The sequence below is a fragment of the Protopterus annectens genome, chromosome 16.part0, assembly GCF_019279795.1.
Source record: "Protopterus annectens isolate FY-2018-M chromosome 16.part0, PAN1.0, whole genome shotgun sequence".
Lineage (NCBI taxonomy): Eukaryota > Metazoa > Chordata > Ceratodontiformes > Protopteridae > Protopterus > Protopterus annectens.
In genome coordinates, this window is record NC_056750.1 from 111,773,965 (window position 1) to 111,801,343 (window position 27,379).

Sequence of the window (27,379 nt, forward strand, 5' to 3'; positions counted from 1 at the left end):
AAAAAGGAATGCTAAATAATTTGGGAAATTAAATGTACTAGCTTACGGTTAGAAGCATAAAAATTCTTCACCAGAGCTTGAGACAGCAGACCACGATGCCTCTCCTAAAAGCAGCAAATGGGATCTGAGGTAACCAGGGGTCTGTGAGGCATTATGGGTAGTGGAGGAGCTCCAGCTTCGAAGCCTAAGCTTTTGGAAAGCAGCCGAGTCGGATCCGAAACCCACAAGTCGAGGAAGAATGAGAAGATAACAGACAGAATGTTTTAAACAGTTAAACACTGCTTGGTGGGAAAACCAAAACAAGCAGAACAGACAGCTTACAAACAGTGAAAAATACCAGTAAATACTTACACTGGTAAGTGAAACAAAACAGCTTTGTAAACAGTGAAAATGGCAATAAAATTTAATTTCACAGGCATAGTAAAGAAGACAATTGCAATACAACACTGTCGTTTAGTACACAGTAAATACAGTATAAAAGTAGGTGGCAGGCAATAAAAAAGTGCAGTAAATAGTATAAATAGGCAAAAAAACAGGCAACTTATGATTTTTTTTGGAAGCTTAGAAGCCTCTAGTTGCCTGGTAGCCCACCTCAGTTCAGCTTGGTACAAACAAGCAGAAACCTGCTCAAATGTAGGGCCTAAAAACCAGAAGCTCAAAGCTTGGAAAAAAATGAAAAAAAAGATTCAAAAGGACCAATGAGGATTTGTATGCCAAGCCCTAGAATGGCCTCCCTTTACCAAACACATCCAAATCAGCACAATTCTCTCACAAAAGTGCAGATAGACCCCTTACAATCAAAGATGGCCTGGAAAACATGCTCAGAACAAACAAACCACTACAAACAGTTCCAGAAGCAGCAAGCCTGTATTTGAACTATGCTACCCTAGTTTTTATTTATTTATTTATTTTACATCTGTTGACCGGGCTAGTCTAGCTGGATATATGTCCATTTTCAGTAGAGGCCCGGGGAGAAAAGCTCCACACATTTCAAATAAAGTTCACATCTACAGAAGTACATATTTAGAATGCAAATGCATTCACCATAAAGAAAACAGAAATTTTAAGAGGTCACAAATTTATAAAGTATATGTAAAAAAAAACTATAACATATTTGACTAGACTTAGTACAATTACTAATGAAGTTACAATTAAATGTTGAGAAAGAATAATAGCTAAAAAAAAAAGTATAGTATAAATATAGATAAGAAAGGAAGATAAAAGGAAAGTGAAATGGAGTAGCAGTTGAGTAATGCATCTAGTAGTAATATGTGCCACTTTTTTGAGAATACAGTAATAAGTAAGACTATGATGGAGAGGAAGAATAGTAGTTGTTAAGATGAAATTATTTCAAAGATGAGAAGGTAAGGTTGAATCAAGTAATAAGAGTAAGTTGGTCAGTCAGGTTTAGTACAGGGGCACATCCAATGTGTTTTCAGGAAGAGCTTAAATTTATTTTTAAACAGAGTAATAGAGGAAAGTGTGGAAAGTTCAGAAAGAAGTAGGTTCCAGGTTTTTCCAACAGTATTAAAGAGAGAGTCTCCAGCTCTATTGTTTGATTTATTGATATATACAAGAAGATTTTGTGAAGATCTTAGGGACTTCAGGTTATAATAGGGGTGAATAAGGTTAGATAGGATGGGTGTTTTGGCAGGTTGATAAAGTATTTTATGGGCGATGGCCAGTTGATTAAATTTCAGCTGCTGCTGTAATTCAAACCACCCTAGATGCATTAGATTAATACAGTGGTGTCTTCTGAATGGGTTACCTGTGGCAAACCTGGCTGTGCTATTGTAGGAGTTTTCTAGGTTAAGGTTATTTTGTGACAGATTGGTAAATATGGGTGAGGCATAAAAAACGTTAGAGATTAGATGGGTGTGGGCAATAGTTATTCTAGTTACATGAGCGAGGAAGGGTTTGATCCTACAAAGGGAGCCTATTTTTGTATTAGTCGTTTTCAAAATGTTGTTGATATGGGCGTCAAAGTTAAGGTTGTTGTCTATGGTGATACCTAGCAGTTTGGTAGTAAGAGCTTGGGATATGAGTGTACCATTATTGGATGTTACAGTGAAGTCTATTGGGGTGATTTACTAGTAGGTGTAAAAAGAAGAAGTTTAGTTTTTTTAGGGTTTAATAGGAGACAGCATTTTGTAAACCATAGTTCAACAGAGTTAAATACGTCTTGAGAAAGGGAATGAAGTTCTGATACAGATGTGGTTGAGCATATAAGTGTGGAGTCGTCAGCGTATTGTATACATGTAGCCCAGTATGGACCCTTAAGGGACACCAATATTAACAGGTAGATGGGTAGAAAGAACGGTGTTCCAGAGCACAGCTTGATGTCTATTATTTAAGTAGGAATGGAACCATTTTATAGCTAGTGGGTCAAGAGACAGAGATTTTAGAATGTTTATGAGTATAGTGTGATTTACCATGTCAAAAGCCTTGGACAAATCAATGAAAAGTGCAGAGGAAAGCATGTTAAGGTTATGGTTTTTGTTGATGGTATCAATAAAGGAAAGGAGGGCAGTAGTTGTGCTATGGGAAGGTCTGAACCCATGTTGGAAGTTGGAAAGCAGGTTATTATGGAGAAGGTGGTCTAGCAATTGCCCGTGGATACATCTTTCCATGATCTTAGATAAAGGAGAAAGTAGGGCTATGGAACAAATAGTTGGAGAGTTCAGTGGAGTCTCCACCCTTATGAAGGGGAATAATATGAGAGACTTTCCAAAGTTTGGGGATATATCCTTCAGTGATGGTTCTATTGATGAGAATGGAGATGGGGTACGCAATAGATTTGACTGCTAACTGTAGGTATTCTGCGGGTAGTTGGTCAGCAGAAGGAGTGCATGGTTTCAGTTTTTGGATAAGGGTGAGAATAAATGCTGTTGGGACAGGTTGGAAGAGAAATGGAGATGGTGGGTTAGAGTCAGAATTAGATATAGTTACATTTTGAGGAGAGCGCTGACTGGTAAAAGTTTGAATTGCTTTGGTGAAAAAGGTATTAAAGGCATTAGCAGTTTGTTTAGCATTGTCCTTGTCAGTGCCTTGAGGGTTAGGTGTGATAGATTGACCAGGATGTAATTGATTAATACTTGGCCAGAACTTTTGTGGTTTATTATGGTGGGTCTGCTGAGATTGTAGGAAATATATTTTTTTTTATTGGACAGTATAGCTTTTTTTGTTTCGTTTCTAAGTTGTTTGTAGTTTTGGAGGTCAACAGCGTTTTTAGTTAAGTGTGATTTATTCCAGTATTTATTTCTGAGATGGATTTTTTGCTTGGTTTCCTTAGTAAGCCATGGAACAGATTTAGTTCTTATCCTGATACAGCGGGTAGGAGCACACACCCAGACACTAAAGGGGAGGGACAAGCACAACGACTAAAAACTAATAATTACCACAAAAATCTAAAACTAAGACTATAACTCGATGGAGGGGACTAAACACTCACACAATAACAAAAAAATTAAGCTTTTAGTCTAATTTTTTTGACAAGAAACGATCTCACCCAAGCCTAAGGAGCTCTTCACAAGTAGCTTCTTTCAGACGCTGCAAACTCGATCTGGGGAAAGGCAGCATGTAGCAGTGGATTATGGGTAAAGGGGGGGAGCTAGGAGCTTGGATCTTTTAGCTAGTAAAGCTGCCGGCTGGGATCCGAAGTCGGATCCGATACCCACAGGTTGCAGAACAAATGAAGTAACTACTTCAGATTAAATGCTTAATACAATACTAGAACATGTAAGTATGTAACATGCTCATTACCAAATATTAAATGCTTAATTAATACAATACTAGAACATGTAAGTACGTAACATGCTCATTAGCAAACATTAAATGCTTAATTAATACAATACTGGAACATGTAAGTACGTAACGCTCATTAGCAAACATTAAATGCTTAATACAATACTAGAACATGTAGTACGTAACATGCTCATTAGCAAACATTAAATGCTTAATACAATACTAGAACATGTAAGCGGTGGGCATACATGAACAAAGAACATATTAAATAAAGAATGTAGGTAGAAGATTTGAGTACTCTGATGGACCAAAAAGGATAAGGGGAAGGGGGAACCATTAGAGATATGGGACAACTCAAGGAACAGAGCAAAATCAAGATGCCAAAGTAAAAGGGAAGCATTCTGAGTGGTTAGCAGCAAGCAATCGCTAAAGTACAGAAGACAGTAATGATACTTGGGGCATGGGGCTGTTTTATGCAGCTGTCAGTATTTGGTACAAATATCTAGCATCCTAGAAACCACTGTGCAGGAGGATGACATACTAAATTGTGACAGACCACCTTGTGCTAGATTAAGAGGAGAAGCATTCCCCCTTCCTCTTCTGTAGGAAGCAAAATTACACAGTAGGAAATTGGAAAGGCTTAGTAAAATAATGGCAAGGGTAGGATACGTACATTAGGGACTGGTAGAAAGAAGGCCTACACAAGAATAGCTCCCAGAAAGAGAGGTGTGAGAAAGAGTCGAAGAGGAGTTGTTTTCATGGATTGATTCTGTGGGAATCCAGGGGTGCTTCCATTGTTCTTTGAAGAACAAGACAAGGAGTTGATGGGTACAAAAAGAAGTCTGTTAGAGGAAGACTAAAGGAAAGATAAGAGGAAAGCATGACTGTTGCAAGTGGAGGCAAGGGTGATGTGTGATATTTGAAATCAGCCGAGAAAGTTGAGTAATGTCTAAAGAAAGGATGACAGGGGAAGCAATAAGAATATAGATGAGACTAAAAAGGACAGCAGTACTGCAAGAAACTAGACAGATGATAGGCAGATGAAGAGGAATCCCCAACACCCTGCCAAACTGCTGAAGTTGATAGAGGACTGGAAGTTAAGAGAGCAGTATAGGTGGGAACTGGGTGGCCAAATAAGTGTCAGAAGCTAAGGATCCATTTGCTGTGAAAAGCAGAAGAGAAAGGCAATCAGCAAACAGGAGAGGAACACAAGTGGGATTCGCAGAAAATGAAGTAGAGAAGTTTGAGTACATGGATAAGGGACATGGACAGCAGAGAAGACACAGAGTCACACAAGAGAACAAGATGGAGACTGCAAGAAGGGAACCGAAGAAGCAATGAAGGTGAAAATGGCAGTAAGAAAAGGGAAGTTAATAAAGAAAATAAAGAGAACATGCAAGGATTGTCTTCTGGTAGGAGCAGAAAGATGGGCTGCCAATAAGTTAAGAAACTTAAGGGAAGATAAGTGGAAGAGTAGGGGGAAGTCCATGAGGGATGGTAAGACTAAGAGCAATGGGGCAGAGAGGTGCCATAAGTATTTCGAGGGGGTATCAGGAGGTTCTGTATGGTAGCAAAGGACATTATGGATCTGACTAAGTTAAGGAAGAAGGCAGAAGCAGTCAGAAAGGGACTGGAGAAGAGTGAAAGGAAAGAACAGAAGAAGAAATCACAATAAAAAAGGATCAGGCAAATAAAAAGGAGGGAATATGATAAGTGAGGGATCGTTAGAGAATATGAGGATTCAGAGGAAGAAGTAAAAGATGGCTTACTGAAGTATGTGTGTGCCCTTCAATACAGGAAGTCACTTACGTTCATGTTTCAGATTTTAAGACTTCTGGTCAACAGATCCCCTTAATGCAGCTTAATGTGAGAATATGAAAAAGAAGGAAAAAAAAAAAAAAAAAAAAAAAAACACACGACTGGATGGAGATCCTGAACAAGTCAGAAACATAAAAAAGCAGGCAGTAAAAGTCAAGTCTTTGTTAAAGCAGGAGAGAAAAGTCTAACTATAAGAATTAATGAATGCAGGAGGAGAGGTGGACAGTGACATTATCCTTTTGACATTTATAAAATATTTGACTGTATGGGGTGAGAATGTGCAAAGAGTACTACATGGCTATAGTTTGAAGCCAAGTTTCAAGAAATGGGTGGGACTAGATCTATTTTACAAAACCATCCCACCACTCAACTGTGGACAACAGCATTTCCATTCAAGGGAAATGGATATGTTTCAGTGCACGCAGCCTAATATCAGTCAATTTATTTATTTTAAGCTGGTTAAAGCACTGATCCAACTAGATAATCTTCAGATGGTCAGAGTACAAATTCTGTGAGAGACAGGTAAAGCAAACAAACACTGAACATCACGAAAAGAATTAAACAGCGATTCATTTCTACTGGATAGATGGGAATATATAAAAGTTGTTTACATGTGCTAAATTGTTAGAGAGCAGTGCAGCAAGACTGTATATCAAGGAAAGGAATGGGGCACAGGATGCAGTAAGGATTCAATTCTTCTTCTTCTTTTGGCTTTTTCCCAGTCAGGGGTCACCACAGCAGATCACCTGTCCGCTCATGATTGGCAGTGGAGTTTTACAGTGTTGAGTTGCCAGCCTGGCACCCAACCTACCATAGAAGGCACATACATGTACTCACACCTAGGGCCAATTTAGAGTGTCCAGTCCACCTACAGCATGTCTTTGGGATGTTGGAGGAAAGAGGAGCACCTGGAGGAAACCCATGTGACCACAGGGAGAACATGTAGACTCCGCACAGAAGGCACCCCAGTCGAGGATTGAACTAGAGAACCTCTTGCTGTGAGGCGGCAACACTAACCGCTACACCACCATGGCCACATGAAAAATACTTAGAGAACTCCACAGACAAGAGCAACATTGTTGATTGAATGTTGGGGGTATTCAGGTAAGGGATCACTGGTAGTGAGGATCACTGTTGGGGGTATTCAGGTAAGGAATCGCTGGTAGTGAGCATCATTGCTGGGGGTGTTCAGGTAAGGAATCGCTGGTAGTGAGCATCATTGCTGGGGGTGTTCAGGTAAGGAATCACTGGTAGTGAGGATCATTGTTGGGGGTATTCAGATAAGGAATCCCTGGTAGTGAGGATCATTGTTGGGGGTATTCAGATAAGGAATCCCTGGTAGTGAGGATCATTGTTGGGGTATTCAGGTAAGGAATCGCTGGTAGTGAGGATCATTGTCGGGAGTATTCAGGTAAGGAATCACTGGTAATATTCAGGTAAGGAATCACTGGCAGTGAGGTTCACTGTTGGGGGTATTCAGGCAAGTAATCACTAGTAGTCAGGATCATTGCTGGGGGCATTCAGGTAAGGAATCACTGGTATATTGAGGTAAGGAATCCCTGGTAGTGAGGATCATTGTTGGGGGTATTCAGGTAAGGAATCGCTGGTAGTGAGGATCACTGTTGGGGGTATTCAGGTAAGGAATCGCTGGTAGTGAGCATCATTGCTGGGGGTGTTCAGGTAAGGAATCACTGGCAGTGAGGGTCACTGTTGGGGGTATTCAGATAAGGAATCGCTGGCAGTGAGGATCACTGTTGGGGGTATTCAGGTAAGGAATTGCTGGTAGTGAGGATCATTGTCGGGAGTATTCAGGTAAGGAATCACTGGTAATATTCAGGTAAGGAATCACTGGTAGTGAGGATCACTGTTGGGGGTATTCAGGTAAGGAATCACTGGTATATTGAGGTAAGGAATCACTGGTAGTGAAGTTCATTGTTGGGTTATTCAGGTAAGGAATCGTTGGTAGTGAGGATCATTGTTGGGGGTATTCAGGTAAGGAATCACTGGTAGTGAGGATCATTGTTGAGGGTATCCAGGTAACGAATCACTGGCAGTGGGGATCATTGTTGGGGGTATTCAGGTAAGGAATCACTGGTAGTGAGGATCATTGTTGGGGTATTCAGGTAAGGAATCGCTGGTAGTGAGGATCATTGTCGGGGGTATTCAGGTAAGGAATCGCTGGTAGTGAGGATCATTGTTGGGGGTATTCAGGTAAGGAATCACTGGTAGTGAGGATCATTGTTGGGGGTATTCAGGTAAGGAATCACTGGTAGTGAGGATCAGTGTTAGAGGTATTCAGGTAAGGAATCCCTGGTAGTGATGAGCACTGTTGGGGGTATTCAGGTAAGGAATCCCTGGTAGTGAGGATCATTGTTGGGGGTATTCAGGTAAGGAATCCCTGGTAGTGAGGATCATTGTTGGGGGTATTCAGGTAAGGAATCCCTGGTAGTGAAGATCATTGTTGGGTTATTCAGGTAAGGAATCCCTGGTAGTGAAGATCATTGTTGGGAGTATTCAGGTAAGGAATACCTGGTAGTGAGGATCATTGTCGGGGTATTCAGGTAAGGAATCGCTGGTAGTGAGGATCATTGTCGGGGGTATTCAGGTAAGGAATCGCTGGTAGTGAGGATCATTCCCGGGAGTATTCAGGTAAGGAATCGCTGGTAGTGAGGATCATTGTTGGGGGTATTCAGGTAAGGAATCACTGGTAGTGAGGATCACTGTTGGGGTTTTCAGGTAAGGAATCACTGGTAGTGAGGATCTCTTTTGGGGGTAGTCAGGTAAGGAATCACTGGTAGTGAGGATCACTGTTGAGGGTATCCAGGTAAGGAATCACTGGCAGTGAGGATCACTGTTGGGGGTATTCAGATAAGGAATCACTGGTAGTGAAGATCACTGTTGGGGTATTCAGGTAAGGAATCACTGGTAGTGAGGATCACTGTTGGGGTTTTCAGGTAAGGAATCACTGGTAGTGAGGATCACTGTTGGGGCTAGTCAGGTAAGGAATCACTGGTAGTGAGGATCATTGTTGGGGGTATTCAGGTAAGGAATCACTGGTAGTGAGGATCACTGTTGAGGGTATCCAGGTAAGGAATCACTGGCAGTGAGGATCACTGTTGGGGGTATTCAGATAAGGAATCACTGGTAGTGAAGATCACTGTTCGGGGTATTCAGGTAAGGAATCACTGGTATATTCAGGTAGAGAGTCATTGGTAGTGAGGATCATTGTTGGGGGTATTCAGGTAAGGAATCACTGGTAGTGAGGATCACTGTTGAGGGTATCCAGGTAAGGAATCACTGGTAGTGAGGATCACTGTTGAGGGTATCCAGGTAAGGAATCACTGGCAGTGAGGATCACTGTTGGGGGTATTCAGATAAGGACTCACTGGTAGTGAAGATCACGGTTCGGTGTATTCAGGTAAGGAATCACTGGTAGTGAGGATCACTGTTGGGGGTATTCAGGTAAGGAATCACTGGTAGTGAGGATCATTGTTGGGGGTATTCAGGTAAGGAATCACTGGCAGTGAGGATCACTGTTGGGGGTATTCAGATAAGGAATCACTGGTATATTCAGGTAGAGAATCATTGGTAGTGAGGATCATTATGGGGTGTATTCAGGTAAGGAATCACTGGTAGTGAGGATCACTGTTGGGGGTATTCAGGTAAGGAATCCCTGGTAGTGATGAGCACTGTTGGGGGTATTCAGGTAAGGAATCACTGGTAGTGAGGATCATTGTTGGGGGTATTCAGGTAAGGAATCCCTGGTAGTGAGGATCATTGTTGGGGGTATTCAGGTAAGGAATCCCTGGTAGTGAAGATCATTGTTGGGTTATTCAGGTAAGGAATCCCTGGTAGTGAGGATCATTGTTGGGGGTATTCAGGTAAGGAATACCTGGTAGTGAGGATCATTGTCGGGGTATTCAGGTAAGGAATCGCTGGTAGTGAGGATCATTGTCGGGGGTATTCAGGTAAGGAATCGCTGGTAGTGAGGATCATTACCAGGAGTATTCAAGTAAGGAATCACTGGTAGTGAGGATCATTGTTGGGGGTATTCAGGTAAGGAATCACTGGCAGTGAGGATCACTGTTGGGGGTATTCAGATAAGGAATCACTGGCAGTGAGGATTACTGTTCAGGGTATTCAGGTAAGGAATCACTGGTATATTCAGGTAGAGAGTCATTGGTAGTGAGGATCATTGTTGGGGGTATTCAGGTAAGGAATCACTGGTAGTGAAGATCACTGTTCGGGGTATTCAGGTAAGGAATCACTGGCAGTGAGGATCACTGTTGGGAGTATTCAGGTAAGGATCCCTGGTAGTGAGGATAATTATTGGGGGTATTCAGGTAAGGAATCACTGGCAGTGAGGATCACTGTTGGGGTATTCAGGTAAGGAATCACTGGTAGTGAGGATCACTGTTGGGGGTATTCAGGTGAGGAATCGATAGTAGTGAGGGTCATTGTTGGGGGTATCCAGGTAAGGAATCACTGGAAGTGAAGATCACTGTTGGGGTATTCAGGTAAGGAATCACTTGTAGTGAAGATGACTGTTCAGGGTATTCTGGTAAGGAATCACTGGTATATTCAGGTAGAGAATCATTGGTAGTGAGGATCATTGCTGGGGGTATTCAGGTAAGGAATCACTGGTAGTGAAGCTCACTGTTCGGTGTATTCAGGTAAGGAATCACTGGTAGTGAGGATCACTGTTGGGGGTATTTAGGTAAGGAATCACTGGTAGTGAAGATCACTGTTCAGGGTATTCAGGTAAGGAATCACTGGTATATTCAGGTAGAGAATCACTGGTAGTGAGGATCATTATGGGATGTATTCAGGTAAGGAATCACTGGTAGTGAAGATAATTGTTGGACTATTCAGGTAAGGAATCACTGGCAGTGAGGATCACTGTTGGGGGCATTCAGATAAGCACTGAAAAGGACAGACAGCTACAGAACTGTTCTTAAGGAAACTTATTAGAACCAGACTAGACTTCATAAATCTAAGTCTTAGTTGGACCGTTGAAAGAAAAATACTTCAAAAGTCACAGCATGACAAGTAACAGGCAAATCTTTCCGACAAAAAGATATTTAGTACATCTAAGTTACCGCTGGAAACTACAAGATGAAACAGGTCCATTTTTTTAAAGTCCATGAGACTAATTCAGGAGTTTTCTACATGGAAACACTGACCACTTGAGATCTAGCCAGTGAATGGCAGAGGACAACACCTCTCCGGATGGATTAGACAGGATCACAATTCTACAGGCATGGCAGAGGACAACCGCTGTCCAGATGGATTAAATAGGATCCAATTCTACAGGCATGGCAGAGGACAACACCTCTCCAGATGGATTAGATAGGATCTTGATACTACAGGGTGGGACACTGACTGACGGCATGCATAATCAGAAAACAGTAGCGTGAGAGTTTCCAGTCCTGTCTTGTTTCCCAATTCTGTACAGAGACTGTTGTGCACAACAGTGAGACTGATGTGCCAGTGAGCAAAGAAGCACAACAGAACTGAAAACTTGAGACTGGTTAGAAAGCCACCTCACCCTCTCACCAAATGGCGAAGTAGTTCTTTGGCAATGATTCTGCACCAGGACAATGAGGCTCGGGTTCTAGTAGTAAACTGGTTACCTCATGAGGACTCTATGGACCTTGAAATACCATTTTATCCCATTAAAATACTAAACACTTCTAAGTTTTAATGAGGGGAGGTTATGTACTGTGGTATACTTAGCAGGGTGCACTACTCAGCAAGACTGAGCCCACAATAACTATAAAAGGTGACTTGCACACGAGTGGGTACTTTGTGAGTGTAACCTCTCTGGAGTTCTAAGATGAAGGGAATAGGATTGGCCAACAAACTGTAGACAGGCAGGGAAGCTGCTAGAAAACAGGGAACATAAAAAAATTGTTCAGAGCAAAGGCTCAGAAAGTGACAAAATTTATTTTATATGCCTTCCTCCTGGTGTAGCCACGTTCATGATGTTATTCATGGCACTTGCATGCACATGGCATGAAAAACACTTTCTTTATTGAAGATAGTAAGGTTCAGAGGGACAAGTGATGAACGAAGGAGAATGGACACTGTTTAGCTGGTGGCAGATTTCTTCACTTCAGCCTTTCCAAGCATGTGGTACATTACTTGTGGAACAACCAAAGGAATATACAACTGAAGATGTCAGGCTGAAAAATACAGGAGGACAACCCTGGGGTAACCTAAACTACCAGGGAAAATGTAAAGGGTAGCAGTGTTATCTTAAGGAAGCAGAATCCATGGACAGGCAATAAACAAGACCTTTTTTCAGACATTGGTTCAAGCAGTAGCTATTTACCATGTGAGTGCTGGAAAGAAACCTTAAATGGAAAGATGATGGACAGGATACAAGGTGGTAATGAAAACAGTGAACAGGACTGAATGTATGTTGTACAACAGCTGGTTAGGACAGCTCAGACTTTTGTTATTCAAAGACATGAAGAGATAGGAGAAGACATTACAAATACAAAAGGGAAGAGAGGATATGTCTAGCAAATTAAGTTTAGAGTTTTAACTAGTAATAGTAGTGGAAACAAAGACAGCTAAGGTTTTTAATTCAATTATTCCAATACATTTGGGATGGAAAGGGAGAGACACTTTCAATAGTAATCTATTTCAGAACAGGGAAGAGGTTCATCTTTCACAGAGGACTTTTTTTAAATGCTTTGGTCCTGCACTGTCACAATATGGTTTAAGGAATATTATCAGGTATGATATTTGTTTCCTAGTACAAAATTAAAAAAAAAAAAGTATCCGTTGGCAGATTGCTGGGTATACAAGTGCGTTCTTTATGAATGCAACACCAGCACCTGGCTTAACTCTTCTCCAACATTCACAGCCAGTGTTGGCAAGTGCTTTCTTTGGGAATTTTAAATCACCACCTGGCTCAGCTTTTCTCTAAACTTCATTTTGGTCAGCACCTGGCTGTGGTACTGCATAGGCTGAAAAGCCCAGGCCTACAGTCTAGTGATGGAAAAAGCAATATGTCTGTAGTACGAGACATGTGCTAAATCCCAATTTATGCTGCCACTCATTACAGCACAGTTTTCACCAACAAAATGAAAGTAAGACTGATTTTTGTGCTTGTTGCCACTTCTTCCTGCAAATATTGGGAGGAAAGGATGGAACATGGGGGCATTCTTCATGTGAAGACCCTTACCTTGCCTACTTTATACACACTAGAAGCAGTTAAAACCATGAATGACATTAATATAAAGTCATCTGGTGGCAACCACTAATGGACTAACCTGCGTAGGGGGTTCAAGACATTCTCACCAGCCAAGTTAACAGCAGCTTCACAAGGAGGCAGCCCTTTTGATGAAAGATCATCCTGAAAATCAAATCAAAAGACAATTTTCAGTTGTTAACCAGTATTTAAAAAAGCCAGACATGTCAATGCACATTTTTTTCTGTAATCCAACAAATACAGAACTTGCATATATTAAATTCTTCATATCAAGGACAGCAAGAAGACTCTAAAGAGGTACGATATGCATCAGCCTGGGAGGAGATGGCAGACAGTCCTAACTGCTTTGCAGGAAAGGCCATCACCTACTCCCCCTATGGCTTTTGTGAACTGGCTAAATCTTTGTTCACCTCATCATGCCTTTTTAGGTGATGTCAGTCTTCTAAAGCTTCAAACATAAAACAAACTAAATAAAAGGTGCTACTTTGTCAGCACATGGAGCCTTAAACTCTTCTCCTACAAGCACTCATAACCCATTGATATAAGCATTGTCGCAGAGACCTGGTTCAAGACCAGTGAGAGCATTCCATCAGTGCCAGATTTCAATGCCTACCACACATTTCGACCAACCATATTACAGAAGGGCCCTACGGGTAAAGGTGTTTCCATATTGTTAAAAACAAAAACTTCATCTCCAGACTCATTAGACAAAAACTTGGGCTGCCTCCAGGTCCAATTTACTATTAAAACCCTCAATTTCACAGCTAACTAAAGGGCTCCCTTTATGTCCCATCATCTCATACCTCCTATCTGGCCAGTATGGAGTCCCTATGCATTAAGCCAAACACCATTCTCCTGGAAAGCTTCAACTACCCCTCCATTAACTGGAAGGCATATGCATACACATCCTCAAAATGTATGATCAGAAATTTCCAGACATAATCAGTACAAACTCTCTATATCAGTTTGCACCCCAATCAAGGCTGAAAAAATCCTGGACTTGGTCCTTACCAATATGGATCAGTTCTGCTCCCCACCAATTGTAACTTCCTCATGGTAAAAATCAGACCCCATCAGTCACATTTACCTTTAGACTAAACCCAGAAGCATATTCTACTACCTCTGTATTTAGATATTATGCCACGGCTACTCTACTAGAACTGAATAATGACCTGGCTAAATTCGAATGTGTTATGTGGAATCCTTTACCATCCAATTCTATGCCTATGCATGCAGCTGCAAAAAATGCATTCATCCCCTCAGAAGTAAATACAATGCCAAATGTAAAAATAAACCCCCTATGGAGGAACTATAATGCAACAGGCTCTATAATAAAAGAAAAAAACTTCAAGAACGGAGCGGTTGGGTGGATCAAAAAACACTTCAAACACAATAATCCACCTTGGTAACCTCTGTAAGCCTGAATAAATGTTCTGTTAGTTGTAAATCAAAGGATTTTATTCAAAAATAAAAAAAAAAACAGGATAAAAAATGGCTGGACACAGCCTGTGACACACTAACAGTTCCAATGAGGTAAAACCTTATAGTCAGATGAATTCAGTCCGCAAGTAAAAATAATTGTGTGAAAGTCTTAATTGACCGGAGTGCTGTAAGCTCAAAGTAGCTCATCCCAATGCTCAGTAGCTGCAACTGAAGCTAAAAACTTTGCAAATGCACATCCCAATCGACTGCACACCCCTCAAGTGTCCAAAATACGTTAAAATAACACCAAAGTAGCAGCAAAATGTGGTAATCAAATCATACAAAGGAAATAGATCCAAAAAGTCACGTGTACCTCGTAAGTGTAACTGCCAAGGGTAGCAGCACCAAACAACTCCAAGGCACCAATTCCCAATGGTAGAAAAAGCAGCTGAATATAAGAAGACAAACAATTCCAAGGTACAGTTCCCAGTAAACACAGTTTAACCTGTGGGTATAATAACAGCACAAACAGTAGCACCAAACAAATCCAAGGAAATAATTCCCAATGGGAAGCGCTTACGTCCACTTAAATGTGGACTTTCTCAAACCTGAATATCTCACCCTTTGAGCGGTTATAAATAACAAACCCACAGTCCCCTTAATTGCTCTCCTAACCAATTAAGCAATTAGTGCAACAATTAATGATGAATTCTTAAACAGACATTACACTAGTCAAATGCTGCACAGTTGGAATTCTCACTTGATGAGAGTCACTTTTCATGCACACCTACAATTAAAGTGTGCGTGCCTTATCTTTTAAAATAGGTGCTAGGGAGAGATGTTCATTCATTCCTGGGGGATACAATGCTCCTAATTTAATTTGGCATCTGATTTCACTATTGTTGATTCTGTTACCCCAGTTCCCACCCCTAGGGTCTCTCAACACATTTTCCAAGATGCCAAATTTGTAGCTGGCTTGCCCTGTACAAGTCAAAGTATGTTTGAAAAGGGAATTATTAGGGTTCCTAGTTTCTATTGCATACAAATGTTCGTAAATACGCTTACGTAACATCCGCTCCGTTTTTCCTACATAGAACCCCTGACATCTTGTACAAATACTTGGGTATGCCAATCCTTTAGTATTACAATTCCCATTAGCTAGGTGTACTCTAATCTGGAACTCGCCTACTATGACAGTAGTACCCTCCAATATGTGTGGGCGATATTTACACCTCCCACATTTCTGGGTTCCCTTGTCTCCTACCTTTAAAGTGAAAGGATGTTCTAGGTAGTACTTCAAATTGCCCTACCTTGTGAATGAATAAGGGGGTGCTACCTAGTTGATTGTACACCTCACCATTCCCTGCAATAACCCAATTTTTCGAAATTATATTTTTGACTGTGTTCCCAAAACTGCCATAGTGCATAACCATAGCTTTGGAAAAGTGGTTGGCAGGATCTTTATTTGGTTCTTCCTGGGTGTTACCTTGACCTAATAAAGGTGAATATCTCCCCCACCCCCATTTTTTCAAAACCTCTTCTCCCAAAGAATACACCATACTTTTGGGGTATCCTCTGTCCAAGAAAATCTGTGTGAGGCAACCCAATTCACATTTGAAATCAAACAAAGTTGAACACATTTTTGCCCCTCGAATCATTTGCCCCTTCACCAGGTTTTTCTCAACATGGAAGGGGATTATTGTGTTTAAAAGAAAAAACTTCTTGCATGCAAAAATAAATTTAGTTCTCAAAATGCCAATAACACTTTCACTAAACTTAACAATGAACTCCAGACCCTGATCAAACCAGCCAAAGCCAGATAGGAGGTAAAAACAGCATCACAAAGCATTCTTTAACTGGGTTTAAAAAAAAAAATCTCAAACAATATACTTAACCTAATTAAAAGAATTACATGCTTTCCGGTTGTACAGAAGATTTTTCGTTTTACATGGTGTTATATTTATATTTTGGAGCAATCTACTTAACCTGGTCAATTTGTTCAAGAAGGTTTCAGAAGCAATGGACGAATACAAATCAGTACACAATGCATATCTAGACCTCGCACCATCCCCACTCTGGTATTGTAGATACAAATGGATTTACATTTTGCTGGGATGGTTTAACTTGGACATCAAACTGGCTCACAAATAAAACTCAAGTAATTAGGATTGTCAGGTCTACCTTCTCCAAAAATGTGTCACTAGTGGTGTACCCCTAGGGTTCAGTACTTCGGACCAACTCTTTGGCATTTGCTCCTAGGTTAAAAAAATGCTAAGGGTTTATGGCTGATAAGGTAAGCAGACAACTAAACTTGTTGCTATCATAAACTCCCCACAGGACACAAAAATCCTCCATTAGGGCCTTTCCTAAACAAATTGCTGGTGCCAAACCATGTACTAAAAATAAATGCTAAGAAATGTGTAACTGTATCCTTTAACAAGCATGGGACCCTCACCTTGACAACACATCCCTGAAAGTAGGTTCTCAGATCCCAGACTATGGTAGAAATGAACTAAATGAACTATTTTTATTCACCGTGTATCCGCTATTGCCAGGAAGTCCTTTTTTCACTCACACAGCTTATATCTAAAGGTATGGTGTCCAGGTCCAGGGGATGAAATCTTTCACCCAGCCGGTATGTACTGTCCAAATACTTTGCTTGTGAGATAATGTGGTCAAACAAAATAAATAATCATAAAAAAGATGGTCCGTCTCAAAGCCTTGTCCCCTAGTATCATACAGGCTACTAACCAGGTGACCTCTGTCTTTCACATACAGCCTCAAGAAACACTAACCTGTCATTCCTATTAGACTTTCATAAGCCCAATGGTAGCATGAACACCCACTCAAGGGATCTCAATCTCTTTGGCAACACAAAGAGAACATTTGTAGGGATAGTTATGCATCTCAGACAATACCGCTTCTACAACACTCTCTTCCACTCCACATAAAGTACCTCTCTTACTCTATTCACTTGTAGATTGGATGAATGGAAGGCAAACCACAAATTCACTCCCAGGTTTGACACCCATATCCCTCATGGATAGAGGCAATAATAAATGCCCCAACACACCCTCAGAAGGACTCTTCATCCACTTAAGTAGGGAGGAGAATCTCACCTTCTAAATAAAAAATGTTCTTCAGACCAAAATCAATCTTTCAAACACTCACTGAAAATAACACCAGCATACAAACTACTAGGAGTCACAATAAAAACACCTATAATTTGATCTACACATTTTCCAAGCTGTTAAAAAATATTAAATAGAAGCACAGTAGAAAAAACATTACATCAACCTAAACTACCATCTCTCCTTTATGAAGCCTAGTCAGGATGAGGGGGGCATAACACCCAAAAATGAAACTAGACAGCTGCTACAACTAAGTTGCTAGTTTTGCCACCCATCTACTATAGAAGGTTACCAATGCATAGCCCTAAAAGCAACCATATTGGTTAATACCCCTTCAACTGTCCAGATTTTCACTGAGTGTCTGGTTTATTGGTCTGTTCCTCATAAAATTTACTGTTTATATTTCAGCTTCAGACTTCAAATCCTTCAGAAAATGCATGCTAGTATAAAATCAGCTATTCTATCAACTTCCCAGGTTTATAGCAGCAATATTTAAAAATGTCCCCAGTTTTGGTCCTTTGTCCAGATTTCTTGTGCTTAGATTTTTGAGAGATATGTGGTTGAGCTCCCACAGCCTCTTACCAACTCACAACTACATATTGTCCATAGCATAATACATAAACCAGAAAGTAGTAAAATACAATTCCCCAGCCAGGGAACTATGCTCTCAAACTAAAGCACTTTTCTTAGCACCAAATCTAATATGGCTGGTGACTCACTCTACTCCTGCTTGGCCTTCAAACATTTGGAACTCCATACACTACAATTAAAGCAAACTGAAAAATCAAGTTTTAGTTTCAGACTTAACAATTCCATTGTCGAAGTCGTTCCCTCTGCCAAACTCCTGGGGGTCATCGATGAACACTTAAAATTCAATACTCACATCCAACTTAACATCAAGAAAACCCACATAAAACTCTGCCTACTCTACAGAAACAACCACTTCCTCACTCCCGCCACCAGACAAACTTTGGCCACTACCTATCTCCTCCCCTCTCTTTTGTATGGCACTCCTCTACTTACTAATCTTCCACACTCACCTTCAAACTGGAAGTGTGCTACAACAAAATCTCCAGATTCGCTACAAAGGTAAAATACTCCTCCCATCACTGCACCACCCTACACTCAAGTTGATTAGGGAGTTCAAGCCAATTTAACTTCCTCCAAATCGTCACAGCCCACAAATTATTATTCCAACCTACTAGCTGCCCTGCATTATCTAATATCCTACAACCATATAACCCCCTTAGACCTACTCACCAAAACCTTATAATCATCCAAAAACCCAAGCACCTAGCTGGTCAGCTTCTACTCTCCTTTTCCCTAGCCTTCTACTCTGAGGACCTCTGACAATCCACACCCCTTCAAAACAAAACTTCATTCTTACCCGTTTCTTCACAGGAAATGTAACTGCACTCTTCAACTCATACCTCCTAAGCTCTGCTCCTCCTTCTCTCCTGGCTAACCTTCATACCTTCCTAATTTCTCTCATATACTTAGATTATAAATGTAACTAAACAGTAACATCCAGTCATTATGCTGTATGCCTGTCTTTCGCTTGAAACATTTTTAATAGTTTTTCTGTCTTTACTGAATACCTGTTTTGACTGTAATACTACCTGTTGATTGTTATACTATCTGTTGATTGCAATGCAAATATTTTTCTTGTAATTCTCTATGTAATGTAACTTTGTATTGTGGAGCTTTTCTCCCCGGGCCTCCACTGAAAATGGGCTCTTGAGCCCAGTGGACCTCCCTGGTCACCAAACTGGAATAAATAACTTATTTATATAAATAAGTTAAACAATACCTAAATAACGCCTGGGTATGCTCAAACCTAGGCAAATACCTTAACTGTAAGAACCACAAAATACTGTTTAATTTGCTTACTTCACTGCATCCTAATGCCGCCTCCTAGCCTTCCCTCTTGTTTCAAAATACAAGTCCCCCTTACATCATTTTTCAGTCTTGAAAGTTTATTCAAGTACTTGTCAAGTGCTGTATCTTTCAACATCTGCAGTACTTGCACTCCACCTTAACTTATTTGTTTATTTATTGACATTTGTTAACCGGGTTTGTCCAACTGGGCTTGTGGCCCATTTTCAATGGAGACCAGAGGAGAAAAGCTCCAGTAGTACATTTTAAACAAGTACAATTTTAAACAATACTGATATAATAGCAGTTATAGCAAAAAGATTCACATATGTTGGGTTACATGCATAAACTTAAAGTTGCATTAAAAAGAAGCTAAGTAACAATTTTACATTGATATAGTTCAATAGGTCAACAATAGAAATTTTTTGCTTGTATAAAATTATGCAAATGCATAGTAGACACATTGGAGAGAGAGGTGTAATGAGGTACTAAGTATGGTCCTTTTGAGAGTACATAAAAGGAAGGAAGACTAGATAGGGTCATGGCAAGGGCAGGTTCTAGAATTGAGAAAATAAGCTTTTAATTCATTTTTAAAGTGTAAGGTGTGGGAGAATGAACGCAAGTCAAGGGGAAGTTTGTTCCAAGTATGGGCAAGGGAGTGTTTGTGAGTAGTTTGCCTACTGACCTTTTTGGGTGGTAGATATCAAGTAATTGTTGGTTAGAAGTACAGAGGGTCCGGGATGGGATGTAGATGGAGACTAAGGAAGATAGAGATGGACAGAAGGAGGGTTTATAAAGAATAGAGAGTGTAGCATATGAAATTGATAAGATAGCAGAAATTGGTGAAGTTCAAGCCATTGAAGAGAGTTTAAAGAAATGCAGTGGTGTGAGCTGTATGGGGCTTTAGTAATGAATCTGGCTATTTTATGGTAAGTCTGTTGGAGTTTGTTTAGAGTGGAGGCCTGGATATTGGTAAGAACTAGGGTGGCGTACAAGAGGGAGGGGAGGAGGAGTGCCTGGCCCAGGGTAAGTCTAGATTCAGGGGTTAGGAATTTTTTGTTCCGATATAGCAGACCTAGTTTCTGGTTGTTTTTTTTTTTATACATTGGAGTATGTGTACTTTAGTTCGTCATCGATAATGACCCCTAGGAGTTTTGTGTGGGTGTCAGGTTGGAGAGTTGTGCTGTTGGAAGATGTAATAAAAAAGGAGGTTTTGTGATGAGAAAGAGAACGGGGAAGGAAAAGTAGGAGTTTGGTCTTTTTGGGATTTTAGATAGTAGGGCCTGTTGGGTCAGGGAGTGTAGTTCAGGAATGTTATTTGAGATGGATATAAGTGTGGAGTCGGCATACTGAATAAGGGAGGATTCTTTGCATGAGGTGTAAAGATCATTGGAGATGTCAAACAAAAGAGGTCCCAAGATGGAGCCTTGGGGAACACCAGTGGAGATGGGAAGGAAAGGTGAGGAGGATGAGAGCCATTTGACAGATTGTTCCCTGCCAGATAGGTAACTATTAAACCAGGCAAGTGCGGAGGGGGATAGGTGGAGATTTGCAGGTTTGGATAGTAGTAGAGGATGACAGACAGTATTGAAGGCTTTGGAGAGATCTAGGAAGAGACAGGAAATGTGTTTATTGTTGTCTAGGGGCTCTGCAATGATATGAGTGAAGGAGAGGAGGGCAGTGGTGGTGCTCTGGTGAGGACGAAATCCATGTTGGGTAGGGGTAAGTAAGTGGTGTGTGAGGAGGTGACTGAGAAGCTGTGAGTGAATACATTTTTCTAATATCTTGGGAGAGGGCAGACAGAATGGCAATGGGTTGGTAGTTTGAGGGGTCAGTGGAGTTTCCACCTATATGAAGAGGGATAGTGAAGAAAGATTTCCAAAGGGTGGGGACAGCTGATTCCAGAATAGATTGATTAATTAGTATAGATATAGGATAGGCAATTGAGTCAGCAGCAAGTTTCAGGAATGTAGGAGATAGACAGTCAGTGGAAGGAGAGCAAGGTTTTAGCCTGAGTAGTAGAGATTTGATGCAAGTAATGGGAGCTAGCTCAAAAGAAAAAAATTGTGTTAGTGGGACTTGGAGGGTGGGTGTTGTAGTAGAGTTTGGCTTAGAGGTTACCAGAGTTTGGATGGAAGAGATAAAGTGTTTATTCAGGAGGGTAGCTGTTTCCTGAGAGGAAGGTTTAGGGTATGGGGAGGGATTGGAGGGCTTTCCAGGATAGAGGATGTTGAGAGTTGACCAAAATTTTCAAGGATTGGATTTATTGTTAAGCTGAGCCGAGCTATAGTACAACTTTTTGTCATTAGTTGTATATTTTTTTGCAAGGTTCCTCAGTTGCCTGTATTTTTGAAGAAAGGGTGGTTGTTTAGTTTTAGTCCAGATTTTCCAAGCACAATCTCTGTTTCATAAGGGACCTAGTCTCTTTGGGGAGCCAGGGAGCATGATTTGATTTTACTCTGATCTTCCTAGAGGGAGCTAAGGAGTTTAGAGTATTCATGAAGATGCTATTGAAAGTGCTTACAGCATCATTTAGGGGGAGGTGTTTTAGAATGGACCAATCTATGTTGTGGAGAATGGAGTTAAATTGGGATGAATTGAAAGTCGATAGTTTGACAGTCTTTGATAAGTTGGGGTTGAGGAATATGGGAGTAGTGTCTTAAGATGGTGGTAGGGAGATGATCACTGAGAGAGTCAGGTAAGGTGGCGGGATTGTGGTATTGGTGGGGGGAATTGGTAAGGATCCAGTCTATGATGGAGCTGGAAGTGGAAATTTTATGGAAGTGAGTGTGAGATGTTATAAGTTGGTGGAAGCCATGTAGGTGGATACTGAGTTGGAGGAGTCAGTTGTGAGTATAGACCAATCAATGTTGACATCACCAAGGATAAGCGTCTCATATGGTATGTTGTGGGAGAACCAGGATAGGATGTTTTCAAGAATGGGCAGATTGTTACCAGGAGGAAGGTAGATAGAGGCAATTGCAAGTTTTTTGTGAGGATTCAGATGGCAGTTAAGGATGATGATTTCAGCTGGGATGAAGTCAGGAATTGGGGAAGAGTATGGTGAGAAGTTAAGGTTGCTTGAGTAGAGGATGGCCATGCCACCACCTTTTTTTGCAGGTCTATCAGATCGGAAGATATTATAACCTGGTGGGAGTATTTCACTATTTGAGATTTGTGGCTTGAGCAAAGTTTCAGATAGGGAGAGGATGTGAGGGGTATTGAGAGCTATCCATGAGTGCAGCTCGGTGACTATTTGCTAGACTCTGAATATTCAGTGAGTAAATAGTTAAGTATTTGGATGGAGATGATTGTTGTGACTGAGGTTGGTGACTGTTGGAGGAGTAAGATGGGGGCAGTGTAGAGGTAGTTTTGGGGAGAGAAGAGGGGCCAGGGTTGGAATGGATATCTCCAGAACAAAGTAGGTTTTTAGTGAGGAGAGAGTGTGTAATAGATGCTAGATGGAGTTTGTATAGTTTTTACTTAGTTTTGTGGGAAGGTTTAAAAACCTGTATTATGGATAGTTTATATAGACCTGAGGTAGAGGTAGTAAAGAGATTAGGGGAGATAGTAAAAGATGTAGTTTGATATATGTTGTATGAGTGAGAGGTTGGTGAACATAGGAGTGAGTCAGAGAGATTGGAGTGGTAAGAGGTGGAGATAGAGAGAATAAGGAGTAGTGTAGAAGATATTGGAAAATAATACATGTTGGAATAAAAGATGGTCAGACAGAGTAGGTAGAGAGAGTGGTATAGAGGAAGTGGTGTTGACAAGACTGACAGATTAGTAAGGTGGTTGTGGCAATAGGCAGGAAGTGGAATTGTAGTGGTTAGTGGGACAGGAAAAGGAGGAATAGTTGGGTATAAAGGTAATTGTAATAGGGGTGGGTGGAATTGGGAGTACGGTAGGGGAGCAAAGTGACCCAGAGCATAGCGAGGGCGAACAGAGCAGGGCTAGCACCCTGGTCAAGATGAAGTCATAGAAACAATCAGAAAAATATAGTGAAAAACTAGCTTGAGAGACAAGGATATAAAGTTTCTAAAGGTATAGCCACCAGAAATAAAATAAAAAGAAATAAAATATGAGCAGAAGTAAGTTTACAAAAGGACACTGGCCTCAAGCTACACAAGTAGATTTACTTGAAGCAAATCCAGTGATGTATGGTTAAAATAAGCTACAATAGAGAGGGGCTTTGGAGGGGGAGACAGAGGTATTACTAGCAGCTAAAAGCAGGGGAAAAAAATACATGAATATGCAAGAGTCTGAAGACAGTAAAACAGGGCAGGTGCACTAGGAAAGGCAGTTATGAGTGAGGCTAGAAATTAGTTCAGGGAAGGGTAAAGTGCAGAACAGAATATACACAGAAACAGTATGAGAATAGTGTGTAACCAAAGAGAAAGGAGTTGCTGGCGTCTGCTTTTCGTGGCGACTAGCAAAAAAAAAACACTGTAAATTCTTGTTGTGCTTAAAGTTTAGCATTAATTAAAATATTAGCGTATGTAGTAGTTATTTACTGGGACACATGCTTCAGTGGTATTATTTTAAGCTTAAAATGGTGGCTTCCGAACAGATGGTTAGAGTTGCAGGGTGTCTGTTAAGGTCTTCAAACCTATGTTGCCTGTACTGTTGTGGCCAGGAGAAAACCACACGGGAAAAATTCACTAGGGCTAAAAAAAGAGAGGAGGGGGGTTAGTTATGAGCAAGTAATTCAGGAAAAGAGTGAGAGACAAAAATACCATGGGTAGAGAGAAAAAAAGTAATACATATAGGCAGAGGCAGTACACCTAGCATTAATTTCTATTGTATGAGTGTCTTACACACATAGGTAGCTAAGAACACAGCAGTGTTTACACCTATGCACAAAGTAATGCAGAACAACAGTAGTTAACAACAGCACAGTGTAGACATACACAAGGCAATAATTCACAAAGCAGGAAAACAGAAATTCAGGATACTGAGGACAAGAACAATTGGTACACTTTCAGGCAATAGTTCTTCCTTTTACTTTAGTACTACACCAAGAAATTACAGGGGAAATACTACAGATACATCTAAATGTGAAGTTAAGGTGCTGGTGCTCCTTGCAACAAGAAACTTAGTTGGTAAATATTCACATTTACAGTTTTCTTTCATTAAAGAACAAGAAATAAGTTGAGTACAATTCAAACACTAAGCTACCCGTGACCGTAAGGTGCTGGAGATCCTTCCGGCAGGGAAAATATACTTTAAATATTCACAAAACTAGAGTCACAAGAAAAAGTACACCAGAGACTGCATATGCAAGCAATATTCATCTCAATATAATCACAAAATACGATATGACCTAAAGCAGATAAAACAGAATAATCACCAAATATTGTATGATCTAAAGCAGTTAAGGCAACAGAAAGGACATCACAAAACAGTTAATGCCAAAGAATCTAAATTTTACCTTACACAGAGCAGCAGATGCTCAGCAGCATGAAGGGGAAAGAAGGTTTCAAAATGGCTCCTGCTATCGTGAGGCACATATGAAGACTAGGAAGAGGAAGTGAGGTGAGGGGGAGGGGTAATTACTAATACTGGGCTGGGCTAGCACCTGGGTCAAGATGAAGTCATAGAAACAATCAGAAAAAGATAGTGAAAAACTAGCTTGAGAGACAAGGATATAAAGTTTCTAAAGGTATAGTTACCAGAAATAAAATAAAAAGAAATAAAATATGAGCAGGAGTAAGCTTACAAAAGGACACTGGTCTCAAGCTACACAAGTAGATTTAGTTGAAGCAAACCCAGTTCTGTATGGTTAAAATAAGCTACAATATAGAGGGGCTTTGGAGTGGGAGAGAGAGGTATTACTAGCAGCTAAAAGCAGGGCAAAAAAAAAAAACATTAATATGTAAGAGTCTGAAGAAAGTAAAATAGGGCAAGTGCACTAGGAAAAGCAGTTATGAGTGAGGCTAGAAATGAATTCAGGGAAGGGTAAAGTACAGAACAGGAGAATATACACAGAAACAGTATGAGGATAGTGGGTAACCAAAGAGAAAGGATAGGAGCTGCTGGCGTCTGCTTTTCGTGGCGACTAGCAAAAAAAAAAAAAAAACACTGTAAATTCTTGTTGTGCTTATAAAGTCTAGCATTAATTAAAAGATTAGCTTATGTAGTAGTTATTTACTGGGACACATCCTTCAGTGGTATTATTTTAAGCTTAAAATGGTGACTTCCAGACCAATGGTTAGAGTTGCAGGGTATCTGTTAAGGTCCTCAAACCTGTGTTACCTGTACTGTGGCCAGGAGAAAACCACAGGGAAAATCCACTAGGGTTCAGTGGTATTATTTTAAGCTTAAAATGGTGGCTTCCGGACCGATGGTTAGAGTTGCAGGGTATCTCTTTAGGTCCTCAAACCTGTATTGCCTGTACTGTAGCCAGGAGAAAACCGCAGGGAGAATCCACTAGGGTTCAGTGGTATTATTTTAAGCTTAAAATGGTGGCTTCCAGACCAATGGTTAGAGTTACAGGGTATCTGTTAAGGTCCTTCAACCTATATTGCCTGTACTGTGGTCAGGAGAAAACCGCAGGGAAAAATCCACTAGGATTCAGCACTTGATATTGGCACCCAATTTTACTATTTGCAAATATGTGCTATACTACTGTAATGTAACGTGACTTTATTCATGTATGTCAATGTAAGTACATGACATTATTGCAGGATGTGAATTGTATATTTTATGGGACATTTTTGTTAAATCTTATGCCTCTGTACTGCAATTGGTATCCTGTATGGTTTTTACTTTTTGCGTTAAGGTAGGATATTATATAATTTGTGTGTGAAGCTATTCTCGCCTGGCTTCCAGTGATGTTTTTTTTTTTTAATCAGCTAGACTCTCCCAGTAAACAAATGAAAATATATAAAAGAACCTTGGTCTGCTTGCATCTGGGTTATTCGTATGCAAAAACCAAATGCAAAATATAATGGCCAAAAACTACCTTTGGAATGTAAGGCTAATCTTTTTAACAGCCTCGTAAGTATTTTCAAAAACACCACATAACATGATCTGGCAGGAGATGATCAATCAATCTTCTCCATACTATTGTAGCAACTAACCCAATGTAGCAGTTTTCCACCACAATCACCCCTATCCCTACACGAATCCCAAGCTGCTTTTCAAGCCTTGGATGACCCTTTTCTGTAAATACAACAGTTTTTTTCAATGAAACATCATACTTCTGAAAGAGCAATGCAGAGGTAAAACAGCAAAACATTACTGTAGTGGATTATGATCCATCCTGTTTCAGCATACAGGTGTTAAAGATAATAACTCTTATACTGAATAAAATTGTTTTGAACACTGTTTTACCTCATCATTTTTAATCTTTAAATTTTTATATACTTAACATTTTGATATACGGAATCCTTAAAATTCCTATTAACATTTCATTTTTATCCCCAACCCATCTTGTCCCCCCCCCCAAAAAAAAAAGCTGTTTACATTTGTTCTTGCAGTTAAAATTATACCAATGGCAGTCCCTTTCACCTAAGGAGTCATTTAGTTCCAGTTGTATTCCTCACCCATTATCTTTCAATCTTGTAAATTATTTTTAAAGAACACACATTTTATTTTTTGGTATCAAGAATAATTCTAACATTGCGGCAGTCCTCATGCATGGTGCAGTTCTCTAAGGTAATCTCAGTTTTCAAAACATATATATTCTAATCAATAAACACCACATCCTTTCTTTGACAGCCTTTTTGTTCTTTATCTCCAGTCTCATTTTCATCTTTCTAGAGGCTCTTATTCTCTGTGTCACTAAGTGCTGACTCATCTTTACTCAATTATCCCAGTTTGTTGCCCACCTTTTTCACCAATGCTCTCCCTTCTTTTATGCCGTCTGTGTCTCTCTTTCATTTCCTTCTCTTTGTCCCAGATGTGTTACTATAGCTTCCACTTCATCTATTAGGGGGTCTGTTTTCACCTTTTTGTTATTGCTTTCCTCAAAATAATTACTGAGACTAAGTTCTTACTCTCATGCAGTATTTGGCTCTCCAGTCCTAGTGGTAACAGTTTTTTTTAGTTTAATGTCCTTTAGCAGCTGCCCCATTTCTATTAAAATTCTGATAGTGCTGAGCAAACCCAGAACACATGCAACCATGAGTCCAACTGAATACCTCCAACAATTATCCCTAACATT

The 27,379-nt window shown here is 40.3% G+C and overlaps 1 protein-coding gene across 1 annotated transcript in view; it reads right to left on the minus strand.

Moving 5' to 3' along the window:
- SDR39U1 (short chain dehydrogenase/reductase family 39U member 1) overlaps positions 1-27,379 on the minus strand; it is a gene marked incomplete at its 5' end in the record, with an annotated part of 234,380 nt that overhangs the window by 182,809 nt on the left and 24,192 nt on the right. The window contains 1 exon segment of the mRNA XM_044058856.1: positions 12,846-12,928. Coding sequence (XP_043914791.1) covers positions 12,846-12,928 — 83 coding nt within the window.